This window comes from Melospiza georgiana, chromosome 28 (genome assembly GCF_028018845.1).
Source record: "Melospiza georgiana isolate bMelGeo1 chromosome 28, bMelGeo1.pri, whole genome shotgun sequence".
NCBI classification, from domain to species: Eukaryota; Metazoa; Chordata; class Aves; order Passeriformes; family Passerellidae; genus Melospiza; species Melospiza georgiana.
Window position 1 is genome coordinate 4657853 of NC_080457.1, and position 22615 is coordinate 4680467.

Below are 22615 nucleotides of genomic sequence, written 5' to 3' on the forward strand. Positions count from 1 at the left end.
ACTGCCTGCACAGGCTGAGAGGGAGGCAAGGAATCCTGCTATAAATAATGGTTATGGAGGGGCTGATGGATCTGCCTGCCTTGCTAATTTCTAGTTAAATCAATAGAACCTTGAAAACATTGACCCATAAACCTCTCAGCATAATTATTATCTTTTCTCCCCATCGCATCTCTGCAGACATCCCAGCACCTCAGAGCTCTTCTTCAGTCCCACCCAGAACTGCTGTGGGAAGCCTGAGCCTTCTGAGCCAGGCTTTTCTAACTTGGATTAAAACAAAGGGTTTGATTCCACCTCATGCAGTGGCTCTGTGCAGATCCTGTAAAGTTCCACCCAGATGGGAGCTGTTCCCAAAGAGTTAAAGTGCATGTGTTGGGAACAGCTCCCATCCCTCATGTTCATGCTCCACTGCTCCCTGCAGAGCTGCTGCACACAGGCTCCATGTGGAGAAGCTCTGGGGGGCTGTGGTGCCCTAAATAGTCGTGTCCTACTTTGTGTACCCTGCTGCTCCTGGCTGCCAGCGTGGAGGAATCACTGCCCTTGTCCTGGGCAAGGCCGAACGAGCCAGGACAATGCTGATTAACACTTCCACCAGCAGAATTTTGTGTTCCTGGAGCCTGGGTTTGTCTAATGCTAATCTGGATGTGCAGATGTGCCAGCTGTTCTAGTGGCCCTTCCCAAGATCACCATTTGTATCCTCAGCCTCTCCAAGTTCCATTGATTTTCTGTTGATATTATACTTGGGAAGGATCAAGGGCAGTGACAGACAGTCCATGAATGCCTCAGTCTTCAAATTGTGGATACCATCAATCTCAACAAACTGGTTGTGAAGGGAAGAGTATCAGAAGGTCCATTCCAGTCCTGATGTTTTGTCTCCTGAGACACTGGACAGTGGTGAATGCCCAAGTGAGAGCCCAATATAGGGCAAATGTGTGCTGATGACTTGACATGCTCCCATTCTTCAGGAGCAGCCCAGGACCCTCCTGGTCTTCTTGACAGGGTTTTTGTGTGGTCTTCTTGGTTTTTAAATCAACAAAGAATTCCACAGCTCAGATACTCAAGTGAAGAGTTCCTCTCTGTTTCCCTCCCTGCTCCCTTTTCCATTTTAGATTACACCTCTCACCTCTTTGTTTTTAAATGGCAAAACACATTTCTCTTTGTCTTCCACTACATCATCTCCACGTTTTTTGCCATCATCTCTGGCATTTCTTTCCTAACCTGGGGAAGCTGAGTTTGTTGGCCCATCCCCCCAGGGCAGTCAGTCACAGGGGATGGGTTTTGCCCTTTAAGCCTCTCCCAGTTCTCCATGTCCTTGTTGAGATGAATGAGGGCAGTTGAGATCCCTGTTGAGAGAGGAAGGGATGGTTTGGGGCCCATCAGTTCCTGTGAACTTTGCCCTTTCTCAGTGGGACTCCCTGCCCTGCTGGGGAGTTCCATTTGCTCTGCTTTGCCCTCATTTAGCTGTTCTCAGTGATTGAGTGCCCCCAGCCAGCCCCACGACCTCCCCCTTGCCCTCAGATTATTTCAGATGCTGTGACAGCACAGGCTCAGGGCAGGCTCCCACAGGATTCCCATCTTTCCAACACCTTTCTCCTGTCCTTACTCACCCTTGAATGCTGTGAGCTGTCAGTGAGGAGCCTCCTGGAAGGGCTCACAGAAACCCAGGCAGGTTATTCATTGTATCCATGTTCTTGCTGGTCTTTTTTTCACTAATTTTGTGTCCAGGAAACACAAAGCTGGGACAGAATCACTCCTTTGGAAAAAGCCAAACCAGCAAACAACAAAATCCCTGATTGCTGTTATGGCTCCTTCCAGCCTCTCCAGAGCTGGATGAGCTTTCAGAGGAGCTTGTGCTGCCAGCTGTGCCCTCTCTGGTAGCACAGACACATTTCTGTTGCCATTTGGTATTTACCCCTTTTATTGACTTGTTGGTTTGAGCTGTGTGTTTGGGTAGCTGAAAAAGGCACTCCCCAGGCCCCTGCTGGGAGCAAAGCTGCAGCAAGAAAAATGGCTTTGGTATTGTCTCCTTTCTTCATTTTCCCTGTGTTCTGCTGCACCTTGGGCATCCATCACCTCTGCAGCTCCTGGTGCTCCCTGCTCCTGCCATGCTGGATTTCCTGGGGACCTTGGTACTCACACTCCTTGGGCTTCTCCTTCTGACTCATTTTGTGTAAAATATATTGGATTTTTATCTGTTCTTACACTTTGAGCCAATCTGTTTTGTGTTCTTGGACACAGGTGAATTTTTGGAGTGCATCTCCCTGCTCCTAATCATCCTTCCTGTCATTTATTTCAACCATGAGAATTTCCTCTTTTATTTCTCCAAGACTTTTTGTGGCTAGCAGATATCTGCTCATAGCCCTTGGTGTTATTAAATTCTGCCTGCAAAGACTTAATTAATCTCCTACTCCTTTTACCTATTACAAAATCCTCATTCTTATCTCATACTCCCTTTTAAATTAAGCCAACCCTGATGGATTTTTTTTGGCTCCTGCTATTCCTGAGTGTTTTACAGGCACTGCTGCTGAACAGCTGCCACGTGGGCACTGGACAGAAGGGATGGGATGGGATGGGATGGGATGGGATGGGATGGGATGGGATGGCAATTTGAGCCTGGAGCAGTGGGTCTGCAAGGGGTTCCCTGTTTGAGGGGTGCCAGATGACCCTGAACAAGCCTTGCTGCTGTCACAGCAGTTGGCCCATTTCTCTGCAGAGGAGTTCCACTGCAATGGCAAAAACACATAAAGGAAGACTTTAAAAAGTAACAAATTAACTCGTGGGTGCAATGTTTCTCTACAGGCACGAGTGTTCTTTTTGCATAATGGTGTTTCTGGGATAGTATCAATTTCTTTATGAAATTTTAGGCTCTTGCAGCTCCATTTGTACAAGCACATGTTCTTACAGTGCATCCATGAAAACATTTCCCCAGCAGTGCCTTTCACATCTGCACAAGCACACAGCAAGTGGGATTCCTGTAGTTCCCAGTGCTATTTTGAAGGCAGGTTGCTCTTCCATGGAGCTTGTAAATCCAGGGGTGTTGTTTTAATTTCAATCCATGGGTGGTGTTTTAATGTGTGTGAATTTGTTTCAGCTTTGTGCCACAGACAAAACGCTGGAGTTTGACAGAGATTTCCGGATCAAGCACTATGCCGGGGATGTGATGTGAGTTCCCTTCTGAAATCAAGCTGCACATTTTATTTTTGTCTTCCCAGCAGCTCTGAAGTGGCACAATATTCTGATTTACTGCTGCTTCTGGTGCAAGCCAGAATAGCTGTCACACACAATTACAGAGTGCAGCACTTGCTTATCAATTAAATCTTCTGCTGTGCCTTGCTCTACAGAGTGGGAATTTGTACTTGGAGTGAAACAAAAGGAGAGTGAGGGGTGGGGGTGAGGGGAGAGCAGTGCTCTAGGGGAAGAAAAAGGGAAAAAAGGCAGCAGTGTTTATGCAAGAAAGCTACACTGAGCTAATAAAGTCTGGTTAGACATCTGTTTGGTGTGATTATATAACTCTGGCTTGAAATTCTCCAATCAGTTGGAGCAGGCTGGGAGCCCAGGGGAGAGATAACCTGCAGGAGGGATCAGGGCAGGAGGGTTGGGAAGTGCTTGCCTGGAGCCTGCAGGAACAAGTGCAGGAGGTGACAGCACTGGGAATGGAGAGTGAGTGGAAGTGAAGGATGCACATGGTGGAAACCATTTGGTGTGTGGAATATCACTGGAGTAATTTTAGGATTTCATGTCAGAAGAAAGGGAGTTACTGAAGGAAGAATTTATGATTTCTTTTACCTTGGGATTAATTTTACCTTTAATATCCAAGAACAACCAGTGTGATCAGACTGGAGCCCATATGACACAAGCAGGTTATCCTCTGGAGTGTTTGCATGTCAGAAGAAAGGGAGTTACTGAAGGAAGAATTTATGATTTCTTTTACCTTGGGATTAATTTTACCTTTAATATCCAAGAACAACCAGTGTGATCAGACTGGAGCCCATATGACACAAGCAGGTTATCCTCTGGAGTCTTTGCTGAGCAGTTCCTGACAGACATCCCTGATTTTAGAGGGTTTTGGGGGAGAAAATACAAGGTGCTGTCTTAGTGGCTGAACCTTCTGAACTGCCAGTGGCTGACAAATGGTGTAAAAGCAAACTGAAATGTGGAAGGAATCACAGATAGTTCAGGCCCAGGGTGGGCAGGCCCTGGCACAGGGTGCCCAGAGCAGCTGGGGCTGCCCCTGGGTCCCTGGCAGGGTCCAAGGCCAGGTTGGGCAGGGTTTGGAGCACCCTGGGACAGTGGAAGGTGGCACTGGATGCCATTTAAAAGGTCGTGTTCCATGATTCTGTGATTTGAGGATGGCTCCTTACAGGGATTTGCAGGCTGTGGGTTGATCCCAGAGTCTGTAGGTTGGGTGCAGCTTCCCAGGGTGGGGTCTGGAACTCAGGGAACATCTGCATGGAGTCACTGAGTGGGAGACTGGAACTTTTCTGTGAGGAGAGAGCACTGCCTGCCTTGAGAGCTGGAGAAGAGATGAAACCCTGGAACAGTGACCTCTCAGCTACCAGCAACTCACAGAAGGACTTTGCTACTTTGCAATTACCTCTCATTTTTCCTTTATTTTTTAGTTACTCTGTCACTGGATTCATTGATAAAAACAAGGACACTTTATTTCAAGACTTCAAACGCCTCATGTACAACAGGTAAGAATTTTAATGAGGTGAATTTTAATCTGATCTCTCAGAATCCTTTTTGTGTGGAGTGATACTATCAGAGACTCAGGTTTTCAGTGTGTGTGAGTAAACACATTGCTTTGGGATTTGATCTTTGTACATCTCCTGTGACCCAGAGGCTCTTAGTTGAATTTTTCAGGTTAAAGTCCTTATTCTGTACATGTTTCTGTTCTGATGCAGCCTTTAATTGAACAGAATTTAAAGTGGTTTTTTTTGAAACCAACTGATTGTGCAATCAAGATAGTGCAGAGCTTCCTTGTGCTGCCTGATTTGTCATTAACCCATTGCAGATTTCCCATCACTGCTCTGTCTGTAATCACTGCTAAAGATGCTGGGGAGCTTTGGTCAACAGCAGAAATCCTCAGCCCCACCTAAAACACCCTTTTTTGAAAGAAATTAGAAGATAGATGTGAATCCTTTCATGTCTGCAGTGATGTGAGAAGTGAAACCATGAGGTCAAGCAGAAGTTGCCTTGAGAAGCAGATTTGCAGTCCTGTCAGAATGTGGGTGGAAGTCCCCATGGAGCTGTTTTCCTTCATCTGGCATTAAACAAGTCCTCATTTTGTAATCTGCAGCTTTCAGGGGCTCTGCCCAGAGGACAGTGGGCACAAACACCCTGCAGTGGTGGCCTCTGTTTACCTGTACAGATGTTAAATTGGTCTGCAGCCCTTTGGGTTGCCTGGCTGTGCTCCCCTGAGCAGTCCCACTGTTACTGTTTTCAACACTTCCCGTTGACCAGAAACCTTGCAAAATATTTGCTGTGTGGTTTTATCAAATTTAGCCTGTTTTCTGTGAAGTCTCTGGAAAATCCTGTTCCCAAACACCACTTGCAGCACATTAAAGCCTGGGACAGATTGGCCATTAGATTGCTGTAAATGTGCTCAGTTTCTGTTTGTTCCTGAACTCCTGCCATCCATCAGGGCCAGTTTACCTCACCCTGAACTCTTAGAAATGCAGGCTAAAGTGTATAAATTACTTTATATATAGAGAGAGGTGCAGAAATGCAGCTTGAACACAGGTGACAGGTTCTGAGGGAGGGTGGTGTGGGTCTCCCTCTCCTTTGTGTTGATTAAATTCTTCCTGTTGTGCCAGTGAGGCAGCCCCTGCCTTTGATGGATCACTCTGTGGGATTTTTTCTGTCCTTTTTCTGCACATCCTGATCTGAAGGGAGAATGTGCTGCTTGTTTTTCCAGAATGTTCAGTTGTAAGCTTGAGCTTGCTCTTAAGAGCAGGAAATGTGCCCAGGAGTCTCACCTTGGCTTGGGTGATACCCTGTGAGCTGGAAGCAGCAGTGGGTCTGGGTAAAACCAACTGTTGGATTGTCAGTGGGGTGGAATTAAAGAGATTCTCTTGTAGCTCCAACCCTGTGTTGAAGATGATGTGGCCTGAGGGGAAGCTGAGCATCACTGAGGTCACCAAGAGACCTCTGACAGCAGCTACTCTGTTCAAGAACTCCATGATTGCCCTGGTGGACAACCTGACACTGAAGGTAAAGATTCCTGTTTCAAAATTGGGAAGTGTGGCTTCTCCCTGGAGAGATTCCCACCTTCCCCTCACTGCCATCCATCAGGAGCCAAGCTGATCAAAGGCAGAGTAACCTTGTCTGTGCCAAACAGGCTTTGGCTGGGCAGGTCTGGAGGGAGAGTCACCTCCATCTCTCATGAAGAAGGTGGATTTTTGGTTCCTCCATGACCAGTGCATCTTTCATTTGTAGGAAAGCCAGTCTGTCTTAGGGTTGTGGTTCCAAGTCAAATTCAAAATTCACTGGGAGGTTCCTGTGTGAATCTCAGTGTAGTCCTTTCCCTTCCTTTACCTGTCCTAAACTTTCATTATTGTTGTTGTTGCTATTATTATTATTAATCATGTTTAGCAAAGCTCTTTGCTTTGAAGGGTCCACAGGAGAATTCTATTATCATTATAGTGCAAGGATTCCAAACCACCAGAGTTTTTGTACCTCCTCGATGTTTCTCATAGGCATCTCCTCTAAGCACTGACCCTTCCTGGTCCTGGCAGTTGCCATCTGACTTCTCTACTCCTGATCCCACCAATCCACACTCCCTGCCCACCAATCCACTCCTCTATATGACTTTTTCTTATTAGCTACAGGTGTGGCCTGTTGAGATCAGGCCTGCTCCTAATCTTTAGTAATTGTCCAGCTGCAACTCATTGGGGGATAAGATTACATTCCATACCACCTTCATACTTTATCCCCCTACAATTCCCCCTTTTTCTTTTTACCACAGAGTTGCAGCATTTCCAGAAGTACATATTCAAACAAATTAAAATTATGACATATTTGTACATTTGATTTAGAACTAAGAGTTTTACAGGCATATTATAGTACAGATATATAGATATTTCTAAATGTTAGTTCAGTTCTGTAGCTTTTCCCAGTTTACAAAGCACTTATCTTTAAGGTGTTTTACAGTCATATTTAACAAACACCAATAGCTGTAATTGATATATTTTGCCAATGGTTTAGTACTCAAATCCTGTTTCCCCAAATCCACGGGGTTATATGGTTTAGTCCCGAATTCATGGGTCATCCCAAATCCCCAGGGCAATGTAGTTTAGTACTTAAATCCTTCCTCTCCCAAATCACGTTGGGGTCACCATTTGTTGTCTTATACATCAAGAGTTCTATTATCATTATAGTGCAAGGATTCCATACCACCAGAGTTTTTGTACCTCTCCAATGTTTCTCATAGGCATCTCCTCTAAGCACTGACCTTTCCTGGTCCTTGCAGCAGCCATCTGACTCTAGTTCCCACCAATCCACTCTTTTATATCACTTGTTCTTATTGGGGGATAAGATTACCTTCTACACCACCTTCATTTAGCCATACTGTATCCCCCTACAGGGTACAGCCCACAGGGGGTGAACAGAGAGCCCAGGGTGCTGGGGTGTGCTCACATTCAGGATAATTAAGCAATCAGTGCTCTGTGTCCTCTCAGGAGCTGTGGGAGCAAACGAGATGGGTCAGAGCACAGCACCCAGTGCTGGCTGTGCACAGAAGAGAGAGCTACCCTCACTTCTTGTGTCCAGGGTTAGGACATGGAATCACACCTGATTTGTGGGGTCTCCCCAGAGGGTGCTGGGCACTGCCCAGGCTCCCCAGGGAATGGTCCCAGCCCAGCTGGACAATGCTCCAGGGGTGGGATTGTGCAGAGCCAGGAGTTTGCCTGGGTAATCTCTGGGGGTCCTCCCAACAAAGGACATTCTGTGATTCCATGATTCTGTATTTTGTGTTCCTGTACTGGAGTGGGTTTGATCTGAGCTCTGCAGGAGGGTCTGGGACCCACCAAAGCAGCCTGGAGGTGCCAGCTGGGCCCCAGTGGGGAGTGGAGACCCCTGGCTCCCCCAGAATGTTTTGCCTCAGGGCTCCTGAGAAGATGCCCCTGTGAGCCCACCCAAGGCCAGGCCTTGCTAAAACAGGCAGCAGCAGTCAAAATTGAGAGAGTGCATGTGGAGACAGAGAGGAGCTTTCCTGGATGGCAAATCCTGAGCTGGAAGGTGGCTGTGACCCTGCTGGGCATGGGGACAGACTTTATTCTATTTTCCAAGGAGTCAAAACTGATCTGATCACCCAAATAATCTGCTGGCTGGCCCTGCCCTAACCTGGTGCAGGTGTCAGGAGTGCCAGGAGCTCAGGGAGAGGAGCACTTGTGGAAGGAAAAGTTTCTCCTTAGTGCTCTTACTGCAGGTCTGGTCCTACAAAGGTCCCCCCCTCCCTCCTACAGTGTGGGGAGCCTGAGGCAGCCCAGGAGAGGCTCAGGGCAGCAAAAATCCCTGGGGGGGTTGAGGGGAGAGCTGTGATCAGGGCACAGCAGGTAAGTTCAGCAGGCATCCATGGAAAAACTTCCTTTCCTTGTTTATTGGAAAAATTATTCCAGGCCACCTGGGAGGTGGAAAAATAGAATAGTTTGGAGAATGCTGTGCACTGTGGTGGTTTGAACAATCCCTGCAGCTCCCAGCAGGGCATGGAGAGTTTAAATCCCACCTTATCCATCTTGAAGCAGTGGGTTACCAGCATTGCTCACTGAAGGCTGCCTGGCTTGGGTGGAATTCATTTACTTCAATCCATTTATCATCAGTATTTCCATCTTAATTACCAGCCTTTCCAGGGGCAGGCACAAGTTTTACTGTTTCCAAGTAAAATTCACTGGGAGGTTCCTGTGTGAGTCTCAGTGTGGTCCTTTCCCTTTCTTTACCTGCCCTAAACTTTCATTGAGAAATTTGCATTGAAGCTGTTGGTGTTTTTGTGATTTTCTGTTGAATAGCAATGAAGAAAAGAAGATTTCATTAGCATTGAGATGCCAGTGCTGATAAGCATAATATAAACTCAGTGTGCTCCAAAATCGGATTTCTTGGAGTCACAGAATTATTCAGGCTGGAAAAGCCTCTGAGACTGAGTCCAGCTTATCCCCAGCATGGCCAAGGCCACCACTGTCCCCCCAAGTGCCACATCCCCACCTTTCATGAGCACTTGCAAGGAATGGGGACTCCACCACTGCCCTGGGCAGCCTCTTCTAGGGCTTGACAAACCTTTTCCATGAAGAAATTTTCCCAATATCCAAACTGAGCAATATCCAAATTTTCCCAATATCCAAATTTCCCCAATATCCAAACTGAACCCAGCCTGAGGCCATTCCCTCTCCTCATGTCCCTATTCCCTGAGAGCAGGGCCCAACCCCACCTGGCTGTCCCCTCCTGTCAGGGAGTTGTTTGTTGGTGAGACCCATCCTGCAGCCAGGCTGGTGTCACTTTAAAGGGTGTAAATTTTGGGGAGGTTCCTTAGACAAAACCCCTGAACACAATATTTGTGTTCTTCAAGCAGTATATCATTGAGCTGATAGCTCCTGTCTGGCTGCTCTGTCCTAAGTATCTCTGTGAGGTGACTTTTGGGACAGTTAATGATATGTACAAGCAATAGTTGGGTATTCAGGCCATGCCAGCAAGATGCTGGTGATGCACAAAGAGCTGGATGCTCTACCAGTCTGGACACTTGGCTCTTCCTTCTGCTGGGCTGGAAGCTCTGCTGCTGAAGGCACTCTCTGTTTTGGGTACCCCATCCCTGCAGTTCCAGGTGCTCTCATCCTTTCTGGGGCTGTTACTCATTTTTCCTGTGCTGAAATCGGGACTGAAGCTGCTCCAGTGGGGAATCAACAGTGACACTCTCTGTGTGTCTTGGCTGTGGCTTGGACCCTGCAGGATTTTTTGGGAAGCCTGTGGTCACAGCTGATGGAAACAGCTCTGAACACAGGGTTGCACAAACTGCTGAGGTCTGGGGATGTCAGAGGAATAAAATTCCTTAGGGGAGGTAACACCAGTTCATGTTTTTCTCAAAAAAACCCAAGTTGCAGATAGGTTTGAGTTTTGTGCAGCTTGAGCTGATGGTTTATTGACATTTCCTGGTGTGCCCAGTGCATTCAGTGCTCCTTGCTCACCTGGGCTGCTCTGCCTCAGAGCTTCTCTGAAAATCCCACCACATTTATATGCTCAGTTTCTGCAGTCCTCAACAGGGTGGCAGCCCAAGAGCTCCTCTTTATTGATGTTCATGTTTGGCCTCCCTGGAAAGCTGCAGGGCTTTGGCTGTAGCAGGAGTACCTTTAAATCCTCCTTTGGGGGAATAGTCTCCAAAAGTGCAAATTTAAACAACAATGATCTTGGAATTTTAGAATTGTTAAGTCTGGAAAATACATTTAATTGAGATCATTGAGTTCAGCCATCACCTCAGCACTACCAGAATATCAAAGTTTCCAGTAGCTGCAGCATTAAAGTTAAATAACTTCTCTGCTATTTGAAATAACAAAGTTTAAAATTCTTTTTTTGTTGCTATTCTGTTTTAAACCTGACTTTTGGTGGTGAAGCAGAGCTCTGCAGTCTCTGAGAGGAGGGGCAGGTGTTGAGGTCACTGGGATGTCTCAGGAGCTTCCCTGGGGTCAGAGCCATGGCAAGGGCTGTTCTCAAAGCTGGTTTTCATTTCAGCTTCTGCAAACACAACTCCATATGGAGACACTGGAAATGTGGCTGGAAATGCCACACCTCCAATCCTGGGGGCAGTTTTGGGGCTTCCAGAACAGGAAAGACACTGGAGTGTGTCCAGGGCAGGGAATGGAGCTGGGGAAGGGTCTGGAGCCCCAGGAGGGGCTGAGGGAGCTGGGCAGGGGCTCAGCCTGGAGCAAAGGAGGCTCAGGGGCTCTTGTGGCTCTGCACAGCTCCTGACAGGAGGGGACAGCCCAGGGGGACAGGGACAGGAGGAGAGGGAACAGCTCAGGCTGGGCCAGGGCAGGGTCTGGGTGGATTTGGGGAAGACTAATTGATGGAGAAGGTGCTCAGGCATTGGCACAGCTGCCCAGGGCAGGAATGGAGTCCCCATCCCTGAGGGCTTTAAAAGCCATGTGGATGTGGCATCTGGGGACAGGGGACAGTGCTGGGATCAGCTGGATTTGATGATCTCAGAGGGTTTTTCCAGCCTGAACAATTCTGTGACTCCATGAAATCTGGTTTTGGAGCACAAAGAGTTTAAATTATGCTTAACAACACTGGTATCTCAATGCTGCTGAAATCCTCCAGATTTCCAGAATCTTTTAGGCAAAGCTTCCTGTAGGTAGGAAAAAGTACTTTGTTTTTTCCAAAACCAAACCACTCAAAACAAAAACTGGCTTTTCCAGTTGCTGTGTGCCATTTCTCAAGAACATGTTTTACTGCCCAAGCCCTTTTCTGTGTGGTGGATTATTTTGGGTGGCTGTTTTGTAAATCCTGACACAGGAAGCTCTATGGCTGCCCCAGCTGTGACTGACAATCTTCTCTGGGGACTCTTTGAACATGCATCTCCTTATTTCTTTTATTTTTTTTCCTCCTCCTCCTCTGTAGCTCCTTTTGTCTGACTCTTCCTTCCATCCAGGCTGACAGGCTTCACCTCTGCTAAGTGAGAATGTCATCACTGTGACTGATTGGGCACATCCAGCACAATTTGTCTGTCCTGTCCCATCCCCTCTCTCATGTAAGGAGCTATAAAGTACAGAAAAGAAACCCCTCAAGAAAGAGTTTGTTTAGGGTGCAATGGTTTTAAACTGGTTTGGTTTCTTTTTAACACTTAAAAATCTAAAAGTCGCTCAGCTTGATGGGAAAAAAAAAATAAAATCAGCTGCAATTAGACATCCAAAGAGCTTTCAGAGCTGGGGCCTTTGTGTCTCTGCATTTCAGTTCTTCCCTTTACAAACTGCAGTTGTCTGACAGCAAGAATGGGAGCTGCATAATTATCCCCCTGAAGAGCTGGGGCTTGGGGATTTGGAAGCATGGAATAATCTACTTTAGAATTTACTCCAGGAGCTGTCGTTTCTGAGAGGCTTTAATTACACTGTAATTGCACTGATAGATGATCTCCTGTCTGTGCAGGCTCTTCCCATTCCTGCTTTCCAAAGGATTTCAGCTTTTTTATGTGAAATGCAAGCACAGTCAGTGCCCTTTGTGCTGGACCTGAAGGCACAGATTTGAGGGGTTTTGAGGGGCTTTGAGGGGTTTTGGGGGGTTTTGCATTTGGGAGTGGCAGAGCTGTGCTGGGGGATTCTGTGGCATCATGAGGAGCAGCTGAGACCTGGCTGCTGATGTGTCAGCAGTGAACAAGTGACACTTCTGGAATTCCTGCTCCTAATGACATGTCCAGGGAAGCTGTGGCTGCCCCATCCCTGCAAATTCTGGAGCCACCTGGGATTGTGGATCATCCCAGGCTCTGGGTGATCTTCACAATCCCCTCCAACCCAAACCATTCCATGGTGATTTAATTTGGATTCTCGTTCCCAAGGCTTTGCAGTTCTGTGGAATATTTGTGATATCAACCCCCTCCAGGGATTTAGATGGTTTATATTAATCCTGCCACCAGATGCAGCACAGGGCAGGTCTGACCCCATCTCTGGGTTGGAAAAGGGCTTTATCCAACATGGAAATGCAGTGGCTTGTGGCAGCTTTCAGGATAGGAGGCTTTGCTTTCCCAGGTTTGCCTTTCTTGGCCCATTCATGGCTCACACTCATCCCTGGGCTGGTCCAGGAGCTGCAAAGCTTCAGGTTGTGTCAGGACTAGCCAGGACAGCCATGGATGATCCTGTTCCCTCAGCATTGCTGAAGGGAAAGGACAATTTGGGACCTTTCATATTATCCTGAGATTGGGTAAGTGACCTCAAATCATAGAAATAAGGCTGAATAGACAAATCATAGAAAATAAGGCTGAAGGGGACCTTGGGAGTGCACCAAATTCACCTCCTGTTTGAGGACACCTCTGCCTGTATCTTCCTTTTGCAGGCTCTTCTCCCCACTGATGGATGTTCCCTCCTTCCCACAGGCATTCTGTTCCCACTCCTTGTTTTCCTGAAGCTTAATTTGAATTTTTATACTGTGCTTTGTCCTAAAGCTGAATGTTTGCATTTCCTCATATCTATCCTTTAAATACACAAAATCTCCCACCAGAGGGTTTCTGTGCCTCCTTGGTCCTTCTAGGCTAAACCCACAATTCCTCTGAGTCACTTTGCTGCATTTTTGATTTTTCTTGTTCTTTCTTGCCCTGACTCACCTTCCCACTTGAACTGCAGTGCCCTGGCTGCATGAGATGCTCAGAGAACTAGAAATGTGTTGGGGTTTTTGTCTTGCAAAATCATCTCTTCCCTCATCCTGTCAACACTGTCACACCACCTTGTTGCAGGGCTTGCAAGGGTCTTCAGGGTGAAGAGAGAGACGAGAATATTGATCTCATGTTCAGAAGGCTTGATTTATTAGGTTATGATATATATTCCATTATCACTACGCTAAAAGGAATAGAGAGAAAAGTTCTCAGAAGCTAGCTAAGCTAAGAATAGAAAAGGAACAACAAAGTTCTGTGTCTCAGCACAGAGTGAGACCCAGCTGTGCCGTGAGTGGTCAGTAAATGCAAACATCCACCTGAGACCAATCACGGATCCACCTGTTGCATTCCACAGCAGCAGATAACCATTGTTTACATTTTGTTGCTGAGGCCACAGCTTCTCAGAAGGGGGAAAAATCCTAAAGAAAGGATTTTTATGAAAGGATGTCTGTGACACTACCTTGTCACCTAGACCACGGCACTGAGTGCCACACCCAGACTTTCTTTAAACACTGTTATTGTCACTTCTGTTTTAACCTGATTGTGCTGAGCAGGTTAAAACACAAGTGGCGGGCTGAGCTGCTTCAGGAAGGGCTGTGTCCCACACAGGGTGCTCTGCCAGGGTGACACTGCTGTCCTCTGTCCCCAGGAGCCCTACTACGTGCGCTGCATCAAGCCCAACGACAAGAAGTCCCCTCAGCTGTTTGACGAGGAGCGCTGCCGGCACCAGGTGGAGTACCTGGGGCTGCTGGAGAACGTGCGCGTGCGGCGCGCCGGCTTCGCCTACCGCCAGAGCTACGAGAAGTTCCTGCACAGGTGAGACACGGCCTGCCTGCAGAGAAACAGGGACACACTGAGCTGGGAGTGACTCCAGTGGTCCAGACCTAGGGAGGGATTGGCAGCTGAATCAATTGGTCCAGACCTAGGGAGGGATTGGCAGCTGAATCCATTGGTACAAATCTAGGGAGGGATTGCCAGCTGAATCCATTGGTTCAGATGTAGGGAGGGATTGGCAGCTGAATCCATTGGTTCAGACCTAGGGAGGGATTGGCAGCTGAATCCATTGGTTCAGATGTAGGGAGGGATTGGCAGCTGAATCCATTGGTTCAGATCTAGAGAGGGATCGGCAGCTGAATCCATTGGTTCAAATCTAGGGAGGGATTGGCAGCTGAATCCATTGGTTCAAATCTGAGAGGGATTGGCAGCTGAATCCATTGGTTCAGATGTAGGGAGGGATTGGCAGCTGAATCCATTGGTACAAATCTAGGGAGGGATTGGCAGCTGAATCCATTGGTTCAGAAGGCTGAACAATTGCTTTGTTAAAACTGTATTATTATTGAAATACATCATAATTATATATTATTATATATAATAAATTATGCATCTATATTATTATATATAATAAATTAAGATAAGAAATTCGTATTAGTATTAGTATTAGTATTAGTATTAGTATTAGTATTAGTATTAGTATTAGTATTATTTCTCCGTGGCAGGGAGAAATTATGAGGAGGACTCCATCTTATTAGAAGCCTAATTAATTACTTTATTATACTATATTATTCTATACTATATTACATTACATCTAAACTGAATCTGCCAAGCCCTCAACTCTGCACACACTGCATAGCATCCCATGTCTGTCAGCCAACAGTCCAACACACACACACACACCTGGCAGGCCAAGGAAACAAACACCATCACTGTGGGTAAAAAATCTCCATATTGCATTCAACTTCTGCACAAACACAGGCACAGCAAATGAGATAAGAATATTCTGGGGAAGAATTGTGCCTTGCTTTTCTCTGTGAAGAGAAATGTGGGGCTACACACTTGGCCCTGACAGGCCAAGGAACCCAAACACCATCACTGTGGGTAAACAATCTCCACATTGCATTCTACTTTGGCACAAACACAGGCACAGCAAATGAGATAAGAATTGTTTTTCCTTTCTCTGAGGTTCAGAGTATGTGAAACCCAGAAATATTCTTGGGAAGAATTGTGCCTTGCTTTTTTCTGTGAAGAGAAATGTAGCAACATATTATATTGCATTATATTATACTATATTAAAGAGACGCTATACTAATGCTAATACTAATGCTAATACTAATACTAATACTAATACTAATACTAATACTAATACTAATACTAATACTAATACTAATACTATAATTACATATTAAAGAAAACTCATGACTGTCTCCTGACAGTCAGGACACAGCTTTTTCCCCAACTGGCCAAGAAAACAAAACAATCCTCAGCAGAATCCAGTTGACAAATCACTCCAGGTAAACAATCTCCATAACACATTCCACATGTGCAAAAACTACAGGAGCAGCAAGTAGAGATAAGAATTGTTTTCTCTTCTTCTCTTTGTGCTTCTCCAGGAAAAATCCTGTGAGAGAGAGAATCGTCTCTCTCTGTTCATAGAATGTGAATGCCACAGGCTGCCAGACACTGCCCAGCTCCTGTGCTTGGTTTAAATCAGCTCCTGGATAGGCTGAAACAGATTCCACAGGAGTGTGGATGCCCTGGTGCCAAGGTGGCTGCTCTGGTTCAGCTGTGCCAAGGTGGCTGCTCTGTTTTGCTGTGCCAAGGTTGCCACTCTGGTTCTGCTGTGCCCAGGTGGCTGCTCTGGTTCAGCTGTGCTGAGGTGCTTGTGCTGCTCAGGCTCAACTCTGCTAAAACTCACTGTCTGTGTTAATCTGCAGCAGGAATGTGTAATGAGGAGCTTCCCCTGAGTATCACCCTAAAACCTGAGCTAATTAACTGCTGTTTTCTCTCTGAATTGTTGCTAATTGTTGAAGCAAGAGGTGCTGTGTCTGGGGGAGCACGTGATGGTGCATAGTGACATTATGTGGGAAAAACCCCTGGATTTTAAAATGGAAAGTCTGAACAGGGGGATGGTATCATGACCCCATTAAATGCGGTTTTGATTCTTCTTGCCCTCTTAATTCCTACCAGACATGTGATAAATGACATGTTTTAGATTGAAATTTGTCTTAAGGCTCCACTAAATTAATGTGGGCCCTGCAAGTTCAACCTGCTCTGATGGAACAGTGAATGGAATTTTTGTTCTGTTATTGAATCAGGTGAGAATAAAAAAAATTAAATTATCCAAGCAGGTGGGATGTCATAAGTTAGAAACAAAGTGCTGGTGAAAGATCTTTTGCTGTTCACAGTGGAGATTTGCCTGGATATATCATAATACCCAAGGTGGAATGAAAAGCTCTGGCTTTCTAAATCCAGTCTGCAGCACTGGAGTTCAGTTTCCTGAACCATTCTGCAGTGGATAGACTGTACTTTCACCTCACATGTGCAATTCATTACAATTTACTGTTAAGATTTATGTATTTGCTATTAATATAAACAGCTGCTTTGTTTTTAATGAATGTTTGATGAGCTCCTGTGAGCTCCAGCCCTGCAGTGTTTGCAGCCAGGAAACCAAACCAGCACATGGCAACTGCTTCAGCTTTTCAGTGCTGGAACAGGAGTCCTGCCCAGCCCTGGAGTGGGATTTGATATCCAGAGTGAGGGATCAAACACTGTGTGTGTGTGTGTGGTGCTGGTCTGCAATGGCTTTTCTAAATTAAAAAACTGAGAAAAATAAAACCAGAAAAAAAAAACTTCTCTTTCTGTAGGAGAAGAGTTTGTTGATATTTAGCCCTAAATCCTGTAAGGTAGGCGATATCTCCTCTCTCTCAGAAGAGAATGAAGTGAAGCACAGTTAAGACCATTACAAATGTCCTTCTCAAGCTTTCCTTGGATAAAGAAAACCTTCCTTTGAGCTCTGTGCAAGCCAGGCTGCCCTTTCCAATTTGAAGTATTTTCTGTTGGGCCAGGACAGGCTGTCCCTTCCTGTGATCGTGGCATCATCCATTTGGGTGGCACTTACACAGATGGGGTGCATTCTCTTGGTTTAATCTATAAATTACCATTAAAAAAAAAAGCTGATTGGGTTTCAGGAAGGGGTTTGTGAGTGTAATCCAACCCTTTCCACACAGAGGCATCCATATGCCTATTCCAGGCCATGTCAAACATAGCTTGGAATCAACACTGAGAGCTGTGAACAGCAGGCTGGGAAGGGACAGAGAGGCCCAGCTGCAGCTGCACACCCAAAATTGTTCATTAAAGCTTCACCATTTAGTGGCTTGCAGAAATCTTGGTTCTTAGAAGAGCTGGACTGGGAAATGTTAACTCCAGGAGCAGGCTCATCCCTGTTGGGTGTTTCCATAGGGAGGTACAGAGGGAAGGAGAAACAAAGGTGTTTGAAGGGGTGTTCCATGTCTGAGTGACCTTGGGAGCTGTGGGGACCTGCAGGCAGGAGAGGGGCAGGGCTGTGGTGTCAGGGAGCAGATTTATTCCAGACCCTGCCTGGCTATAATTAGCAGCAGGATAGTGAGTGGCTGTGGCATCCAGGCCATGCCCTGTGCTGCAGGGAAGGAGTTGGTGGCATTGTGTGACATCCATGGGGACAATGGGAGCAGAGGGACAGCTGGGATGTTCCACCTGCTGTGCCTGGGAGGGAGGGGGGCACCAGCACTGGGGTGTGTTTAATGCCTGTGGAAAGGAGCAGGAGGGGTTTTGGTGCTGTGACATCCCTGCTCTCCTGAGCTCCTTGATGGGGCAGGCCTGGCTCATAGCCTGGGTCTGAACCTGATCCACAGCCTGGGTATGATCCTGATCCACAGCCTGGGTCTGATCCTGATCCATAACCTGGGTCTGAACCTGATCCACAGCCTGGGTATGATCCTGATCCACAGCCTGGGTATTATCCTGATCCATAGCCTGGGTCTGAACCTGATCCATAACCTGGGTCTGAACCTGATCCATAACCTGGGTCTGAAACTGATCCATAACCTGGGTCTGATCCTGATCCACAGCCTGGGTCTGATCCTGATTCACAGCCTGGGTCTGAACCTGATCCACAGCCTGGATCCCAACCTGATCCAAAGCCTGGATCCCAACCTGATCCAAAGCCTGAGTCCAATCCTGATCCATAGTCTGGATCCCAACCTGATCCACAGCCTGGGTCTGAACCTGATCCATAACCTGGGTCTGATCCTGATCCACAGCCTGGGTCTGAACCTGATCCACAGCCTGGGTCTGAACCTGATCCATAACCTGGGTCTGAACCTGATCCACAGCCTGGGTCTGAACCTGATCCAAAGCCTGAGTCCGATCCTGATCCATAGTCTGGATCCCAGCCTGATCCATAGCCTGGATCCCAGCCTGTTTCCCAGCCTGTTTCCCAGCCTTGTTCCCAGCTCGAGGGGGTTGCACTGCCAGTGCTTTGCTCTTTTATTTTTTCTTTTTCCTAACAGAACTGTCTGGAGGTGAGAGATGTTTCCCAGCAAGTGAATTGTTTCAGGAACATTTTCCTGATGAGAGCAGGGCAGAGAATCCAGTGTGCAGCACTGATGTCTGTGTGTGTGTGAGAGCAGCAATGCTTTTACCAGCACGTGCTAAATCTCCTGGGAGTCTGAGGGGAGGTTTTTAATCCTGTTTATTTATCAGTGAGATCCCTGTAACCCCCGGGGATGGTGTTCCCTGCCTAAGCACAGTGTGCACCTCCATTCCCCCATTCCAAAGGCTAATTCATGAATGGATGGGCTCTGGGATGTGTTTCCATTCAGGCTCTTTGAGGCTGTTCCCTCCTGCCGTGCTGCTCCCAGGAAAAGAGGGATTGTGAGGCCATTTCAGTGTAACTGAGAGCTGAGAGCTCTGAAGCTTTGAGATTGATGCCTGCCTTGGCCGGGGGCTTTGAAGTGCGAAGTGGCTGAGCTCGCTTTGTTCCTGTTTTATTTAGAACACGGCTGCAAGTTCCATTCCAGGGAAAATGCCTATTTCAGCTCTTATTATGTCCATAAATCTTATGCAGAAAATTCACTGTTGCTTTTTGCAAACGCCTGTTCCCCTAATCAGCATTTCCTGGGCTGGTAAATCTTACAGAGCTTGGGCTGATCTCAGTGCTTCAGGTTTGATTTGTAGATGTCTTAGTTCTAGTCTGCATTTCTCTGTACTGGAAAATGGAGTTTGGAGAGTGAGGATGGGAGGAATGGCTGACCCACAGTTACAGGCAGTGTTTGCACAGACTGGGGCAGCCAAAGCTCTGCTGTGGGGGGAAGCGTGACACAGTTTGTTAGAAATTATTCCCAAAGCTTTGCACGAGAAAAAAATTATTTGCAGAATTTTTAAATTCAGGTTTTCTGACAAAGAAATTGGTTGCAGGTGGTTTCTCATGCAGAATGTGAACAAAACAAAATTTTCCTTCCAAAAACAAAATCCCAAACCAAACAAAATGTACACAAACAAAAATTAAAATTGGATACTGAAGGTGTGAAAAATGGAACAAATCTGCAGGATGCCAGTGCTGAGTGTGTTTCCTTGCATCAGTTCAGTGCTGATGGATTGAGCTCCTCCCAATATTATTTTTCAGCATCTCACAAAATCATGCATCTTCTGTGGTAATTTTCCTTGTATTTTAAGGTTCATGATTGAAGAAATCCTCTGTAGGAAACCCTGAAAGTTGTTTCTGGAAGTTTTACTCAAAACCAGAACACCATAGTACTGAGAAGCTTTCCATGTTGCCATGAATTAATGCCACACCAAATGCAGATTGCCATAAATAGTACTTGGATTTTTTCTATAAACCCTGTTTTAAAACTCTAGGTAATGCAGAGTCTGGGTGTTTTCTTTTAAAAGGATGTTCAGATCAGATGTATCTTAGGCTTTGAGAACTGGGTTTGTTTTTAGCATGGTCTGTGTGTGAGTGCTGTGTCTTGGAATACCAGAATTGGAACCCATGGTTTTGCACGATGGCTTGCTTAATTGAGGCAGAACTGGAATAAATCTGTGCAAGGATTTCTTCAGACTCTTCCATCTATATTCAGTTCTATTACAATTTAACTGATAATTTTTTCTAAAGCCAGTTGAATTTTGCCCTTCTCTAGCACCTTGCTGGCAAGCTGTCTTGGTTTGGAAAGCCAGGAGTCTGCTAAGGAAGGCAGGAGCCTCCCCTGAAATGGAGAATGTAAACCCTCCCCACCCCTCCAACCCTGCTGTAAATTTTAAATTCAGGGGCTCTCAGGAAAAAATATGGGAGCAGGAAATAACAGTTCTTTAATAGGGAAGGGAAAAAATAAAAGGACAAAATAAACAATGCAGTGCACTGGAACAACACTGACAGAGTCAGAACCCAACCTGACACCCTGTGGGGTGTTGGTGGCAGTGCCATTGGAAATGTGGCTGCAGTTTTCTTGAAGTATCAGATGTGGTTCTGCTGGAGCAAGGGGGGATCTGCAGAGAAGGATGTATTCTTCCTCTGAAGATCCAGTGGAGGAAGAGGCAGCTGCTGTTCCTCTGGGGAATCCAGTGCAGAAAGCCGTGCTGGTGTCTCAAAACCTCTGGATTATATCTGGGCAGCAATGCTTGGCTCCTCCCTCTGGGCTCACATCTCCCAATGGGATGTTATAGTTCTTATCAGTCATGCAGGGACATTCAATAGCTGTTATCAGCAATGTCCCCTCCCAAGGGAGGGGTGAATGTGGTCACTCAAAGAGAGAGATAAGGCAAACTGCCCACTTGACAAAGGTAATCTGCCATACAGATGGTAATTGAAAACATCTTGCATTGCAGTCTGGAACACAAGCTCACATTTGTAAATGGTCCCTTTTCACTGCAGGTACAAGATGATCTCAGAATTCACTTGGCCCAACCACGACCTGCCCTCAGACAAGGAGGCAGTGAGGAAGCTCATCGAGTGCCACGGCTTCCAGCACGACGTGGCCTACGGCAAGACCAAGCTCTTCATCCGCACGCCGCGCACGCTCTTCACCCTGGAGGAGCTGCACGCCAAGATGCTCGTCAGGATCGTCCTCTTCCTGCAGAAGGTAAAGATTCCACTGCTCCATAACTCAGCTCAAGCTCCTTGAACCAGCCTTGCTCTCCTTTCTGCCTCTGTTGCTGCAGAGATTCCAGATTTGGTTGGTGCTGTGTATTTTTAGGGCTCTTTCCATGGTGCTCTCTGGAGCCTTGGTGTGGTGGGAGCTGTAGCACCTAAAAGTTTGTTCATTATCACTGTCATGTTTTCTGAAAAATCCCTTCCCAGAATCTCTGCTGGTCAGAGTGACTCTGAGATATGTACAAGTCTCTTTTACCCAACCTGGCAGCTGAAGGAGGAGTCAGGATTCTTCTGTTCTCGTTCTCAAAGTTTTCTATTATTTCTTATCTAGAACATTCTTCCTCCAATCCACCGAGGTCTCTCTGGAAACCCAACCAGTTTGACCAGGATGGGAGCAGAAAGCATCAAGTCTAGGGTTGGTCTCTTGAATGGTTTGTCTTTAGTAGGGAATTCTGCACCTTTTGTGTGCAGTGAGTTTCTCTGGGAAGGCCAAGCTCAGGCTGTGGAGGGTGCAGCCCCTGCCTTTCTCTGAGCTTGGTGGTTCACTTTTATTCCCTGTTCTGAGCATGTAGTGGTGCTGAGCTTCCCTGGACTCTCAACATCTTCTCCTACCTTCCTTCCTTGGAAAGGGGAGCACTTTTCCATCTGCTTCATTCTCTTGGGCTGGCCTGGGGCTGATCTCTGGGGCTCCCATGCCCCCTGGGAGATGTTCCTGGATCCTTAATGTGCTTCCCCCATGCTCATCAGGGCTTCTAGGGAGGAATTTCCTGCCTACAGCCACTTGGATGCTTTCAGGGAGGTGCCAGGGCCACCGCTCTAACCCAGGGTGACCTAATGAGCTCCCTGTGGAACAAAGCTGCTGGGGGGACTGCTTGCTCCCAGGTGACTCCAGCTTTCATATGAAACCAGGGAGCAGTTGAGGAGTGACCTTTTTGGAAATTGGAGAATAATTTCAGAGCCCCAGGCTGTGTTGCTGGGGGAGCAGATCATGGCTCAGTGAGCTCCAAGCTCCTCCTTCAGATAAATCCAGTGAGAGGCACAATTTGAACAGCAACTTGTCAGTTTTGTGAGTTTGCTGCCAGCTCCAGAATTACATTGTCTGGGCTGGGATCTGGAGTGGGCTCAGCATCAAAGACAGCAGGGCAAAGGATTTTTTTGCCTCTGGAAGGTAAATAACCTGCTTAGGTGTAATGGATCAACTCCTTTGCTCCACAAAGGGATTTCTGCTGTGGGTTTGTGTGGCATCAGGTGTAGAATAACTGTGGGGCTTCTAGAGGTTTCCTTGTTGCCACAATCAGCAAAAGTGGTAGAAATTAAAATGCTGGTGCACGTTGTCCTGTGGCTTCACAAACCTCCCTGCCCTGTGTCCTGCT

The 22615-nt window shown here is 46.7% G+C and overlaps 1 protein-coding gene across 1 annotated transcript in view; it reads left to right on the top strand.

Moving 5' to 3' along the window:
• MYO1D (myosin ID) overlaps positions 1-22615 on the top strand; it is a 176078-nt gene that overhangs the window by 57184 nt on the left and 96279 nt on the right. The window contains exons 12-16 of the mRNA XM_058041642.1: positions 3089-3159; positions 4617-4691; positions 6078-6210; positions 13989-14155; positions 21024-21231. Coding sequence (XP_057897625.1) covers positions 3089-3159; positions 4617-4691; positions 6078-6210; positions 13989-14155; positions 21024-21231 — 654 coding nt within the window. The remainder of the gene's footprint in view (positions 1-3088; positions 3160-4616; positions 4692-6077; positions 6211-13988; positions 14156-21023; positions 21232-22615) is intronic.